General features: G+C 44.6%; 1 protein-coding gene across 6 annotated transcripts in view; it reads right to left on the reverse strand.

Annotated features, from left to right (window-relative positions):
* LOC106580978 (semaphorin-6D) overlaps window positions 1–13,928 on the reverse strand; it is a 156,117-nt gene that overhangs the window by 39,183 nt on the left and 103,006 nt on the right. For all 6 annotated transcript variants that reach the window (XM_014162634.3, XM_014162652.3, XM_014162643.3 and 3 more), the window contains 3 exons: window positions 9,268–9,476; window positions 3,643–3,757; window positions 3,217–3,274 (listed from right to left, as the gene is read on the reverse strand). In XM_014162634.3, coding sequence (XP_014018109.3) covers window positions 3,217–3,274; window positions 3,643–3,757; window positions 9,268–9,415 — 321 coding nt within the window. In that variant the 5' untranslated portion in view covers window positions 9,416–9,476. The remainder of the gene's footprint in view (window positions 1–3,216; window positions 3,275–3,642; window positions 3,758–9,267; window positions 9,477–13,928) is intronic.

Here is a 13,928-nt window from a genome sequence, read left to right on the forward strand (position 1 = left end):
ACGTCGTCATTCAGCCACGATTCCGTGAAACATAGGATATTACAGTTTTTGATGTCCCGTTGGTAGGATATTCGTGATCGTACCTCGTCTAGTTTATTGTCCAATGATTGCACGTTGGCGAGTAATATTGACGGTAACGGCAGCTTTCCTACTCGCCTTCTGCGGGTCCGGACGAGGCATCCGGCTCTTCGTCCTCTGCGTCGCTTCCTCTTGCGAATAATTGGGATGTCTGCCCTGTGGGGTGTTTGGAGAATATTGTGTGAGTCCTGCTTGTTGTTGAAAAAAATATCTTTGTCTAATCCGAGGTGAGTGATCGCTGTCCTGATATCCAGAAGCTCTTTTCTGCCGTAAGATATGGTTGCAGAAACATTATGTAAAAAATTCTTTACAAATATCGCGAAAAAAAACACAATTGGTTAGGAGACCGTAAAATGGCGGCCATCTCCTCCGGCGCCATCTAGGGGAATGGCTACAAAGTATCTAATAAGTTACCTGTAAACTTGGTCCAAACATTTCAAACAACGTTCCTAATCCAACCTCAGGTATCCTAAAATGTAAATAATCTATAAAATTTAAGACGGAATAAACTGTTTCTAATACCGGATAAAAACAACATGAAGCGCGTTCCAGTTCACGCGCACCAAAACAGTAGAGTCCACCTGGAGTGACACTTACAATGAATCTGACTACTTCTTCAATTCTCAAAAGAAAAACATTGACCAATTTCTAAAGACTGTTGACATCTAGTGGAAGCCATAGGAACTGCAACCAGGTTCCTCATAAATAGGGGTTCCCATAGAAACCCATTGGGAAATCCTATGACCTCAATTTTTTCCCCCCCTGGATGGTTTGTCCTCAGGGTGTCACCTGCCAAATCAGTTCTGTTATACTCACAGACATTATTTTAACAGTTCTAGAAACGTTAGAGTGTTTTCTATCCTAGCTTCTATCCTAGCTTCTGGGCCTGAGTAACAGGCAGTTTACTTTGGGCACGCTTTTCATCCAGACGTCAAAATACTGCCCCCTAGATTTAAGAAGTTAAACAGATCACCGACCATTTCGAATCCTACCGCACCTTCTCCGCTATGCAATCTGGTTTCCGAGCTGGTCACCTCAGCCATACTCAAGGTCCTAAACGATATCATAACCGCCATCGATAAAAGACAATACTGTGCCTTCTTCGACCTGGCCAAGACTATCGACTCTGTCAATCACTGCATTCTTATTGGCAGACTCAACAGCCTTGGTTTCTCAAATGACTGCCTCGCCAACTACTTCTCAGATAGAGTTTAGTGTGTCAAATCGGAGGGCCTGTTGTCCGGACCTCTGGCAGTCTATGGGGGTGCCACAAGGTTCAATTCTTGGGCTAACTCTTTTCTCTGTATACATCAATGATGTCGCTCTCGCTGCTGGTGATTCTCTGATCCACCTCTACGCAGACGACACCATTCTGTATACATCTGGCCTTTCTTTGGACACTGTGTTAACAAACCTCCAGACGAGCTTCAATGCCATACAACACTCCTTCCGTGGCCTCCAACTGCTCTTAAATGCAAGTAAAACTAAATGCATGCTCTTCAACCGATCGCTGCCCGCACCTGCCCACCCGTCCAGCATCACTACTCTGGACGGTTCTGACTTAGAATATGTGGACAACTACAAATACCTAGGTGTCTGGTTAGACTGTAAACTCTCCTTCCAGACTCACATTAAGCATCTACAATCCAAAAGTAAATCTAGAATCGGCTTCCTATTTCGCAACAAAGCATCCTTCACTCATGCTGCCAAACATACCCTCGTAAAACTGAGTATCCTACCGATCCTCGACTTCGGCGATGTCATTTACAAAATAGCCTCCAACACTCTACTCAGCAAATTGGATGTAGTCTATCACAGTGCCATCCGTTTGCCACCAAAGCCCCATATGCTACCCACCACTGCGATCTGTATGCTCTCGTTGGCTGGACCTCGCTTCATATTCGTCGCCAAACCCACTGGCTCCAGTTCATCTATAAGTATTTTCTAGGTAAAGCCCCGCCTTATCTCAGCTCACTGGTCACCATAGCAGCACCCACCCGTAGCACGCGCTCCAGCAGGTATATTTCACTGGTCATCCCCAAAGCCAACTCCTCCTTTGGCTGCCTGTCCTTCCAGTTCTATGCTGCCAATGACTGGAACGAATTGCAAAGATCACTGAAGCTGGAGTCTTATATCACCCTCACTAACTTTAAGCATCAGCTGTCAGAGCACCTTACCAATCATTACACCTGTCACAGCCCATCTGTAAATAGCCCATCCAACTACCTCATCCCCCAATTATTATAATTGTTTTACCCTTTGCACCCCAGTATCTCTACTTGCACATTCATCTTCTGCAAATCTATCACTCCAGTGTTAATTGCTAAAGTGTAATTATTTTGCCACTATGGCCTATTTATTGCCTTACCTCCCTAATCTTACTACATTTGCACACACTGTATATTGATTTTTCTATTGTGTTATTGACTGTACGTTTGTTTATCCCATGTGTAACTCTGTGTTGTTTGTGTCGCACTGCTTTGCTTTATCTTGGCCAGGTCGCAGTTGTAAATGAGAACTTGTTCTCAACTGGCCTGGTTAAATAAAGGTGAAATAAAAAAATGCACTATGTAATATGCAATGCACATATTGTTAGTTCTCCTAACTTCTTTTAAAATACATACGTTCTCTTCTGACAATTCTCTGCACTACACATCATTCTGCTCATGTATTTCCACTGCAATCAAATACAAGTCAATAACGTTAGATCTCATTGATGTTGAGTGGGTCCCTTATGGGGATGACTCATGCTGTAAATGAATCTAAATACGATAGGGACAAGCAAACACAAACCCAGGCCTTAAAGTGATTTTTATTTAACAGCAATCGTGTTTGACAAATGGGATTCAGATAGAAGAGAGAGAGCACAGCACTTTAAAACCAGGAGTGCACAACATAACTTCTATTGGATATCTGTCTGAAGTGAAATGGCTTTGTATCTGCATGAATGAAGACACCGGCTGAGTAAGAAGAAAACGACACAAATAAACTATATTTAAAAGATGAGCAGAAAAGTAGGAGCCATTGAACCACCTGTAATGCTCTTATGTCCAGCCAGCTGCAATGATACACTACTCTATGACCCATGAGGTCATGACTCATGTAAACAATGTGTTTGTGAGACAACATAAGGCTTACCTGTTGTGGGACGATCTGCTCAGAGGAGGCGCTGAGACTGATAGCAAACACATGATCCCTGTAAGAGGTCAAAGGTCAGAAAACATTTGAAGATGTCTCCTCTCTGCCCTGAAACCCAACCCCACCACACCACACCCAAGCTGCCTGTTCTTAGTCTAAATTAGATTGATTAGGGTCAGTCACACAGTTCTTTAACGCAGGCTTATTGATGTAGAAGGGCTTCTTGCTGAGCCTGAGGAAACTTTTACATAATGAACCTACAGTATGACAATATGAACGTAATGGGAGCTATCCAATGCGGTTGACTGATACAATGACAGAAATACTACAAAGGGATTCAATGAAGAGTTGTCAATACAGGGATAATGTAAGGCAGTCCAGTGCATTGAAGATGAGTGAACAATACTGAGAGGCGTGTTGACTGACCTGGCGGCGATGTAGAGCATGTGGTTGATCCGGAGCATCCTCTGGAAGTCCAGGCCCAGTCGTACTGTATCGTTGTCTGACATGAGGCCCTGGAAGCTTGGGTACAGGTAGGAGTCTGCATGGGGAGGGGGAAAGAGTAGCAAGCTCAGTTCAGTGACAGTGTTAATCAGAGGGAAAAAATCTCCATAACGACAAACCAAGCACTAAACAAATCAAGGGTGTGAATCTGAAAATAAGGTGTATTCAAGCACAAAAATAAAGATTGTTTGAGAGAGTACAAGAGAGAAAATAGGTTGTTGACTTGATATAACCCTCTGATTGCAGTATGCTTTCTCAGTTTCTATTTTGTATGCTTTTCCTTTGCCCTACATTTGCTGCAGATGCCCAGATTGCAATTTGTTCTAACTGTCATGTGGTTGTTTATGTATCAGTCTGGTGTTTTCTGTATTGACCTTAGTGATCACTGTTTTACAGCCTGCGTTCGTAATGGCTGCTCAGTGAAATGACCTGTCCTGATTTGTCATAGACGCTTGCTGAAAAACTTTAATGAGCAAGCCTTCCTTCATGAACTGGCCTCTGTAAAATGGTATAGAATCAGCTTGATCCCCTCTGTCGAAGACGCTTGGAACTTCTTTTTTGATATTTTCAGTGGTATTGTTAACCTGTTGGGTCTAGGGGGCAGCATTTGCACGTCTGGATAAAAAAAATGTACCCGATTTAATCTGGTTACTAATCCTACCCAGTAACTAGAATATGCATATACTTATTATATATGGATAGAAAACACTCTAAAGTTTCCAAAACTGTTTGAATGGTGTCTGTGAGTATAACAGAACTCATTTGGCAGGCAAAACCCTGAGACATTTTCTGACAGGAAGTGGATACCTGATGTGTTGTATTGACTTTAAACCTCTCCCATTGAAATACACAGGGGTTTAGGAATATTTTGGCACTTCCTATTGCTTCCACTAGATGTCACCAGCCTTTACAAAGTGTTTTGAGTCTTCTGGAGGGAGATCTGACCGAACAAGAGCCATGGAACGGTGATGTCCCATTAGACACCTGGCGCGCTACTTCATGTTGGGTACCCTCGTTCCAATACGTTATAAAAGGCTATGCATTCGTCCACCTTGAATATTATTCATGTTCTGGTTAAAAAAGGCCCTAATGATTTATGCTATACAACGTTTGACATGTTTGAACGAACGGAAATATATTTTTTCCCCTCGTTCATGACGAGAAGTCCGGCTGGCTTACATCATGTGCTAACGAGACGGAGATTTTTGGACATAAATGATGAGCTTTTTTGAACAAAACTACATTCGTTATGGACCTGTGATACCTGGAAGTGACATCTGATGAAGAGAATCAAAGGTAATGGATTATTTACATAGTATTTTCGATTTTAGATCTCCCCAACATGACGTCTAGTCTGTATCGCAACGCGTATTTTTCTGGGCACAGTGCTCAGATTATTGCAAAGTGTGATTTCCCAGTAAGGTTATTTTTAAATCTGGCAAGTTGATTGCGTTCAAAAGATGTAAATCTATAATTCTTTAAATGACAATATAATATTTTACCAATGTTTTCTAATTTTAATTATTTAATTTCTGACGCTGACTTGACTGCCGGTTATTGGAGGGAAACGATTTCCTCAACATCAATGCCATAGTAAAACGCTGTTTTTGTATATAAATATGAACTTGATAGAACTAAAAATGCATGCATTGTCTAACATAATGTCCTAGGAGTGTCATCTGATGGAGATTGTAAAAGGTTAGTGTATCATTTTAGCTGGTTTTATGGTTTTGGTGACCCTGTCTTTGACTTGACAAAACATTACACACAACTCTTGTAAATGTACTGTCCTAACATACTCTAAATTTATGCTTTCGCCGTAAAACCTTTTTGAAATCGTAAAACGTGGTTAGATTAAGGAGATGTTTATCTTTCAAATGGTGTAACATAGTTGTATTTTTGAAAAATTTGAATTTTGACATTTATTTGGATTCAAATTTGCCGCTCTTGAAATGCACCTGCTGTTGATGGAGTGCACCACGGGTGGCACGCTAGCGTCCCACCTAGCCCCAAGAGGTTAACAAACATGCCCCCATAAAGGAAATGAGAATTAAAAACAGGTTCAGCCCCTGGTTCGACCGTGATCTTGCAGAATTACTCCACCTCAAGAATTGCATTTGGCAAAAGGCTCGGCACACACATACTCAGGCTGACTGGCTCTCGTTCAGGCAAATGAGAAATAAGTGCACTCAGGCTATCCGGAAGGCCAAAGTTAGTTACTTTAAGGAGCAGTTCTCTCTCTGTGGGTCTAACCCCAAGAAGTTCAGGAAAACGGTTAAAGACCTGGAGAATTAACACCCCTCCTCACAGCTGCCCATGTCCCTTAATGTTGATGATGTGGTTGTTACTGACAAGAAGCACATGGCTGAGTTCTTTAATCACCACTTCATCAAGTCAGGATTCCTATTTGACTCAGCCATGCCTCCTTGCCCATCCAACATTTCCTCATCTCCCACCCCTTCTAATGCGACTAGCCCCGATGTTCCTCCCTCTTCTTCCCCTGCCCCACTACAAAGTTTCTCCCTGCAGGTGGTCACTAGGTGCTAAAGGTGCTAAAGGAGCTCCTAAACTTGACCCCAAAAAACATCTGGGTCAGATGGTTTAGACCATTTATTTTTTAAGGTTGCGGCCCCTATCAACGCCAAGCCTATCTCTGACCTTTTTAACCTGTCTCTCCTCTCTGGGGGGTTCCCATTGCTTGGAAGGCAGCCACGGTTCGTCCTTTAGTTAAAGGGGGAGATAAAGCTGATCGTAAGTGTTATAGGCCTCTTTCTATTTCGCCTTGTTAATGAAAAGTGTTGGGGAAAAAATGTCAATAATCAACTGACTGGCTTTCTTGATGTCTATAGTATTCTCTCTGGTATGCAATCTAGTTTCCGCTCAGGTTATGGATGTGTCACTGCAACCTTAAAGGTCCTCAATGATGTCACCATTGCCCTTGATTCTAAGCAATGTTGTGATGCTATTTTTATTGACTTGGCCGAAGCTTTTGATACGGTAGACCATTCCATTCTTGTTGGCCGGCTAAGGAGATCTGGTGTCTCTGAGGGGTCTTTGGCCTGGTGTACTAAAGTCAGAACGCCTGCTGTCTCAGCCACTGCCTGTCACCAAGGGAGTACCCCAAGGCTCGATCCAAGGCCCCACACTCTTCTCAATTTACATCAACAAGATAGCTCAGGCAGTAGGAAGTGCTCTCATCCACTTATATGCAGATGATACAGTCTTATACTCAGCTGGCCCTTCCCCGGATGTTGTGTTAAATGCTCTACAACAAAGTTTTCTTAGTGTTCAACAAGATTTCTCTGCCCTTAACCTTGTTCTGAACACCTCCAAAACAAAGGTCATGTGGTTTGGAAGAAGAATGTCCTTCTCCCCACAGGTGTGATTACTACCTCTGAGGGTTTAGAGCTGAGGTAGTAACTTCATACAAGTACTTGGGAGTATGGCTAGACGGCACACTGTCGTTCTCTCAGCACATATCAAAGCTGCAGGCTAAAGTTAAATCTAGACTTGGTTTCCTCTATCGTAATTGCTCCTCTCTCACCCCAGCTGTCAAACTAACTGATTCAGATGACCATCCTACCCATTCTAAATTACGGAGACGTAATTTATAGATCGGCAGGTAAGGGTGCTCTCGAGTGGCTAGATGTCCTTTACCATTCGACCATCAGATTTGCCACCAATGCTCCGTATAGGACACATCACTGCACTCTATCCTCCTCTATAAACTGGTCATCTCTATATACCCGTCGCAAGACCCACTGGTTGATGCTTCTTTATAAAACCCTCTTAGGCCTCACTCCCCCCTATCTGAGATATCTACCGCAGCCCTCATCCTCCACATACAACACCTGTTCTGCCAGTCACATTCTGTTAAAGGTCCTTGGGTCGCTTCATTTCAGTTCACTGCAGCTAGCGACTGGAACGAGCTGCAACAAACACTCAAACTGGACAGTTTTATCTCAATCTCTTCATTCAAAGACTCAATCATGGACACTCTTACTGACAGTTGTGGCTGCTTTGCGTGATGTATTGTTGTCTCTACCTTCTTGCCCTTTGCGCTGTTGTCTGTGCCCAATAATGTTTGTACCATGTTTTGTGCTGCTACCATGTTGTGTTGCTACCATGCTGTGTTGTCATGTGTTGCTGTCATGCTATGTTGTCTTAGGTCTCTCTCTTGTCGTGACGTGTGTGTGGTCATATATTTATTATAATTTTTTAAATCCCAGCCCCCGTCCCCGCAGGAGGCCTAATGCCTTTTGGTAGGCCGTCATTGCAAATCAGATATTGTTCTTAACTGAGTTGCCTAGTTAAATCAAAATCAATCTGTCGAGGCTGGCCTGTAGACCATCTTCTCTCCCATAGTGCTGCATTAACTGTTCAGGCCAGGGGTATCAAACATATGGCCCGTGGGTCGGAGGGGGTCCGACCCCTGGGAAAAATTAGTTTGACACCCCTGGCTTTGGCCTTCCCGTCCAACTTGGCAGTTGTAGCTGAATTAGCAGACCTCTAAAATGGGACACTATCTGAAATTACAATCTCCTCGGGGGAAGCATCTTTCCCCCAACCAAGAAAGTCCGACTCGACTGTTTAAAGATTTTAACTCGGGGGCGATTGGGTCAAGCAGAGCAGTGATTCGCTGTGGGGCAGAAAGGGAGAGGGATAAGTCCACCCCGGCGACCTCTCGTCCCTTTAATTACTCCTCAGCACTTTCACTTCCTTTAAAGTTTTGGGCGCCACGTCGCCAAGGAAACCTCTAACCCAGTTCCTCCAATTAGCCTCTGTGAGGGAGATGATTCCGGCGGTGGAGCTGGGCGCTGGATGTATTACCATACATAATGGACATCCTGGGGAGTTGTGAGGGGTTCTGACGCCCAGACACCTTCAGACCTGCTGACAAATGGCCCTCATTACACCTGAGATGGGCTCCACATATAGATCTATTAGTGTGGCTATTTATGTTAATGTTCCACTCCTCCAGATAGATCAATTAAAGCGGCAGGCCTCAGTCTCTGTCAAATCTTAAATAAAGGATGGTGCTGGCGACTGTAAACACCAGGACCTCCTTACCACACCTCCTATTGATTAGGTGCCACTGATGGGCTGTACGCGTGGCCCAATCAGATGCTGTATTATGTCATATAGCTAAAATGTATAGCCATTTTATTTTGATAGTGGTAATTATGTATTTGAACAGGGCTGCCCAACCCTCTTCCTGAAGATCTACTGTCCTGTAGGTTTTCAGTCCAACCCTAATTTAGCATATCTGATTCAGCTAGTTAAGGTCTTGTTGAGCAGCTAATTCATAGAATCAGGTGTGTTAAATTAGGGTTGGACTGAAAACCCACAGGACGGTAGATCTCCAGGAAGAGGGTTGGGCAGCCCTGTATTAGAAGAAGTCATACTATTACTGACGTAGATCTGTAAGACGACTGACAAAATATGTGTACATACAACTGACAAGATGCTGCCCTTTAACGGTACATCAGAACTTCATGCCCCCCTAAACTAAGGAGCAACATTGCATCATGACGGGCTTGCACTCACGTTCTCTCCCTACAATGCTGATTGGCTCCAGGTCCTGGGGGAAGGGTGTGACTCCCATGGCCAGGTGAGGTAAGAGGGCTGTGAGAGCTAGAGCCAGGCCCACTGCCAGAAGGGGGAGGGGCTGAGGCGACCCGGGCACCAGCCTCATGTTGGCAGGGGTTCACCACACCTCACCAGAACAGCATGGCCAACAGCGGGCACACCACCACCTAGAAGAGGAGAGAGAGTGAGACACAGGTTAACATAGCTACAACCAAAGTTAGCTGTACCCCTATCTGTTAAAATGGTCACAGGCTAATGTGAATGACTACAACAGCAGCATCGGCTTCATAATGATCACTATAATTCTGCTATCAAGTTCTACAGTAGCTGTTGGAACTTTCTGAGTTTGGATGCTAAGCTCTCATTAGCATGCGATGCTCATTGCCAGTGCGGCATTGTGATTGAGTGTTAGCTGAACTGTGATGGCAGTGTGAACACAGAGAGAGAGAGAGAGGGAGAGAGAGTGACAGGAACGGAGAGAGAGGTGAGGCCACAAGGGCCCCTGACTGGGACACCTGGCTCATTTACTCCCAGCCTTCAGTCTTTCACAGGTGACTTCACACAATTAACCACCGCCCCCACAGGGGAACGCGACTCCCTCTGTCTGCAACAAGACACCAGGCCCAAGGGGAGGCGACAGGTACCCACTTTCACCTAATATACAAAAACAAACTATAAATTGTTTGACTAGATAGGAAAAACGAGCGGCTCCTGTAAGAAGGTCAGAAGATTCAAGTTTGAGCAAAGTTTACTCTGCATTATTAAATCACTCAGGTAAGCTATGCGTCAGACCTGAATTGTCTCAAAATGCTAATTTCCACATCTGCTTGATTTCTGGGATGAGAGACTGGGACAGATGGATGCGGATTGCGCAGGGATTTGTTCAACTAAATCTCCAGAATGCTGTGACCTGTGTTTTGGCACCAACTTAATAAGGGCAGCGTGTCCTCTAAGGGTTTCAACTCAGCACAGCCCAGATTGATGTACTGCACCAATGAGATCCTGCCACACAGCTTTTAAATGGGGAGCCGAAAACAAAGTCAACAGAGATATGAACCCCCATCAATATTGATAACGGGCTGCCTCATTCTGATTCAGAGGAGACGGTTGCATTTAGCGATGAGGTCAAGCGATGATCACAGTGTCATAAATCGAGGGGAGGCGGTGTCTGCTCCTGTTTACTTCATGAATTACTGCCTCCTGCGTGTCCTGCCTGGGCGATATATGAGGACATTACTCCCGATGGATTAACTCACAGGCTTTTCGGCTTCTCAGAGGAGGCAGACAGCTTGAGCAAACAGGATATGATGCAGTGGCTTCCTGTCTGAGCAGGCCAAACAGCATGTCCCCCAAACACCACTGTCACCCCATCTAACCTGAATCTATCATTGAAGATCTAAGATCTTAGTACATGCTCTGATGGTTGAGCAATGCCCTGAAGTTAAAGAGTAGGCTCACATTTATACTGCTTATGCAAATGCTTGAGGGATCTTGAAATAAAAAAAACACTTGGTAAAGTTGCAGTTAAAACATGCTAAATAAACTCAATAAAACTATGAAATTATTTGCATAACTGTCTCTCTGCTCTCATGAATATGCATAGACTAGACCGACGATCATAAACATGTAGAGTGCGAAAATCAAAGGTTATGGAGACTGGGCAGAGATCAAATATCGACAAGTGCAGAGAATTTATCCAATGGATATAAAGCCAGGAAAATGCAAAGATGACTCACAACAAGACAAGCACAGTGCCTGCAGGAGCTTATGCAAGACAGACCAACAGATACACTGACCCTACAGACCCTCTGAGGCTTCTGGACCTTCCACAGATTTCCACACAAAGACTCTGAGTGGATGAGCTTCTTGGCGTGTTTATCAGCAGCACCCTGAAGAGTTGCTGTTTCTGTTTGTGACGTTCTCCACATGTTGACGAGCCTCACAGCTGGGGATGGATGTGGAGCTTGAGGAAGTGGAAAATGCTATTACGAAATGCCCAACGTAATCCAATTCAGTCCTAGCTACAGTAATGTAATATAAACCAGCATAAGTCCCTTTGATCTGCTGCATACACTGTTGTCCTGGGGTTCACTTCCAGACAGGTGCTGGTGTGGGGATTTGGCAAGGAGCCTTTATCTAGGGCTTGATGACAGTGACATGGTAGAAAGAACCCTATCATGTAGACTTGAAACGTACTGTATGTGAGGCATGTCCAGTCTTTCATGCTGAGTGAGTGACAGATGTGATGGTAAGCATCACTGCGAGAGCAGGGGCCGACTTCCACCTCTTTAAAAGACATGTATAGACAGTCGACAGTGACAAAGTCAACATCTTTGGAAGTTCCAAAAGGGACAGAGACTCAGAGGCTCATTATGCTCAATCTCCTTAAAGTCAATGGCTTCATTTAACAGTCTTTTAAGATGTGGTTTTACAAATATATTTGGGGACTGCCTTCAAATTGCCCTGCATGTGGAGCATCTAATGTGTTCATGTTGTTTATCACCTCAACCCGTAAATTCTTCAGCTTCTTCTCAATGGGATATTTCCATAGTGACAGGGGGCATGATCTAAAACCCGATACCAGGATCCAGCTGCTACCGCCACACCGAATGCCGCGCGCCAAAACTTGCCAGGTCACAAACCCACCGTACCCTCCCCATAAACATGTAAACCATGCAGCACCCTTCAGGAATTTGTTGCTCTCCGTTTTCTTTCTCTAATCAATCGCCTTTTACAGAGTGAATGGGGAGGCAGGCTGATGAGCTGACAGCTGTCGGTGGGAAATAAGCCCCTGCTTATCCCGACCCACACTCTCACTCTGTGTTCTGTTTTGGATGGGAGGGGTGGGATCGTTTTGTTTTTAATGAACTGGACTTGTCAAGCCATCTGGGAGATACTGGCAGTTGGGCCTCTTTGTAGGGCAAGGAATTGAGGGACGCTGGGGCCGCACATTGATTATCTGACATTCATTTGGATTAGACCACAGTGCTGGTTCTGTGGTTTGATGAGCTGTCTTCAGTCTGGTGGTTTGAGGGCTTTTCACAGCACTGTGCGAAAAGGAAACTTCATGATGAAAAAATGGGAGCCATTATGAGGGGTGGATGAGGCCACGGTGTCATCTTAAAAAAGGATCCATTTTAATTCGTACATAAACAAGTCAATCTTTATGACCCAGCTTCAGTTTGGCCAGGGACCACTGTTCCATAAAAAGATGCAATTAGGTATTAAACGTCAATTTTATCCTCAAATCAACCGCTTTATGCACCTATCTCCTCCAGGGACGTTTATTTTCTGCCAACACCTGTCGTTCAAACTAAATAGAGGCGCATTATCCTAACGCAGACCCACCCCCTCTGACATGCTGTGACCTCACAAACTGAACACCGCTGCCGTTTCACTGGGGTGGAGGCTAATCCCTTCATTGTTTTGGATAACATGGCAAAAGCTAGCCAACACCTCTCACCTCCCGCCTCTGTGCCTTGGGATGCCACAGGGCCCCAGAGAAGTAGGAATTGAATGAGTCCACCCCCAGTATACATGAGCCTACATAATGAGGGTGCATGTCTCTGGCCATGGACCATTACCCACCCGGGGCTCTGCTGGGGACTATCACATCACCATGGCGATGAGCAGGGACAGGGGGCCAGATGATCTGCCGCAGAATGTGTGTGTGGTCGGAGTGTGTAGGCCTTTGTGGATGTGTGTCTACCTCATTTGGGAAAGGGAACACTGCGATGCCTGTTTAGCTCTCTGACCATGTATCCCCTAGCTATCGTGACTTTTCTCTGGTCTGTTTACTTTCAGCGATCCAATGATCTTCACAACTCATAGCTTAGGAAGCACATTGTTTATTCAAGACTAAGGTTACCTCAGGACTTGGCACTCAGTTTTCTTTTCATTCCAACAAACAAGTTTAACCAACACCTTATACATTTTCTGCTGTGCAAAAACAACTTCATTGGAAGAAAACTCATCCAAGACATGCATCTTGTGAGTGACCTTGCACTACAAAAGATCCCGTTGTTAAGCATGGGCAACATCGTCCTTACCCTAATCTCTGAGAGTTCATCTGACTGTCGATATCTGAACACTGTCCCGTGATGCACCATCACAAGGCTGATGATTAGCTGCTGAATAGAGACCGTTTTCTAGTCTCACACACAACTCTCCTCTTACCTCGAGACATCCACTCCCCTACAGAGTCCTCACAGTGTGGCAGCACTGTATGCAGCTGATGAGTCACATATGTTTTTCAGGAAGTACGATGCTCCTCTTATCACTCTGAATTCTCAACTCTCCACCTTCGGTAGATTTTTGTGTTAGATGGCTACTTCTCAACAAGCCCCTCAACTGCCCGGGGGCCCTTTCAACTCTCTACATGACCCCCTCAGACAGAGGAACTTCGCTAATTAGATTTCCAATGGCTAACCACACAGACGCCATCGAGGCAAATTGTAATTGGAATCAAGGAGCATTGGGCAATAATTGGGGAACAGACCCCACAGGACATGGAGGAGATTTCTATGGGTGATTTTCAGATGACTACTATTGGTAGTGCTAGGAGTTCATCCTACTGTTGCTCGTAAATTAACTTAGTTTAAGCCTGGAGACTGTGAAAG

Source organism: Salmo salar, chromosome 02, assembly GCF_965601325.2.
Source record: "Salmo salar chromosome 02, fSalSal1, whole genome shotgun sequence".
NCBI classification, from domain to species: Eukaryota; Metazoa; Chordata; class Actinopteri; order Salmoniformes; family Salmonidae; genus Salmo; species Salmo salar.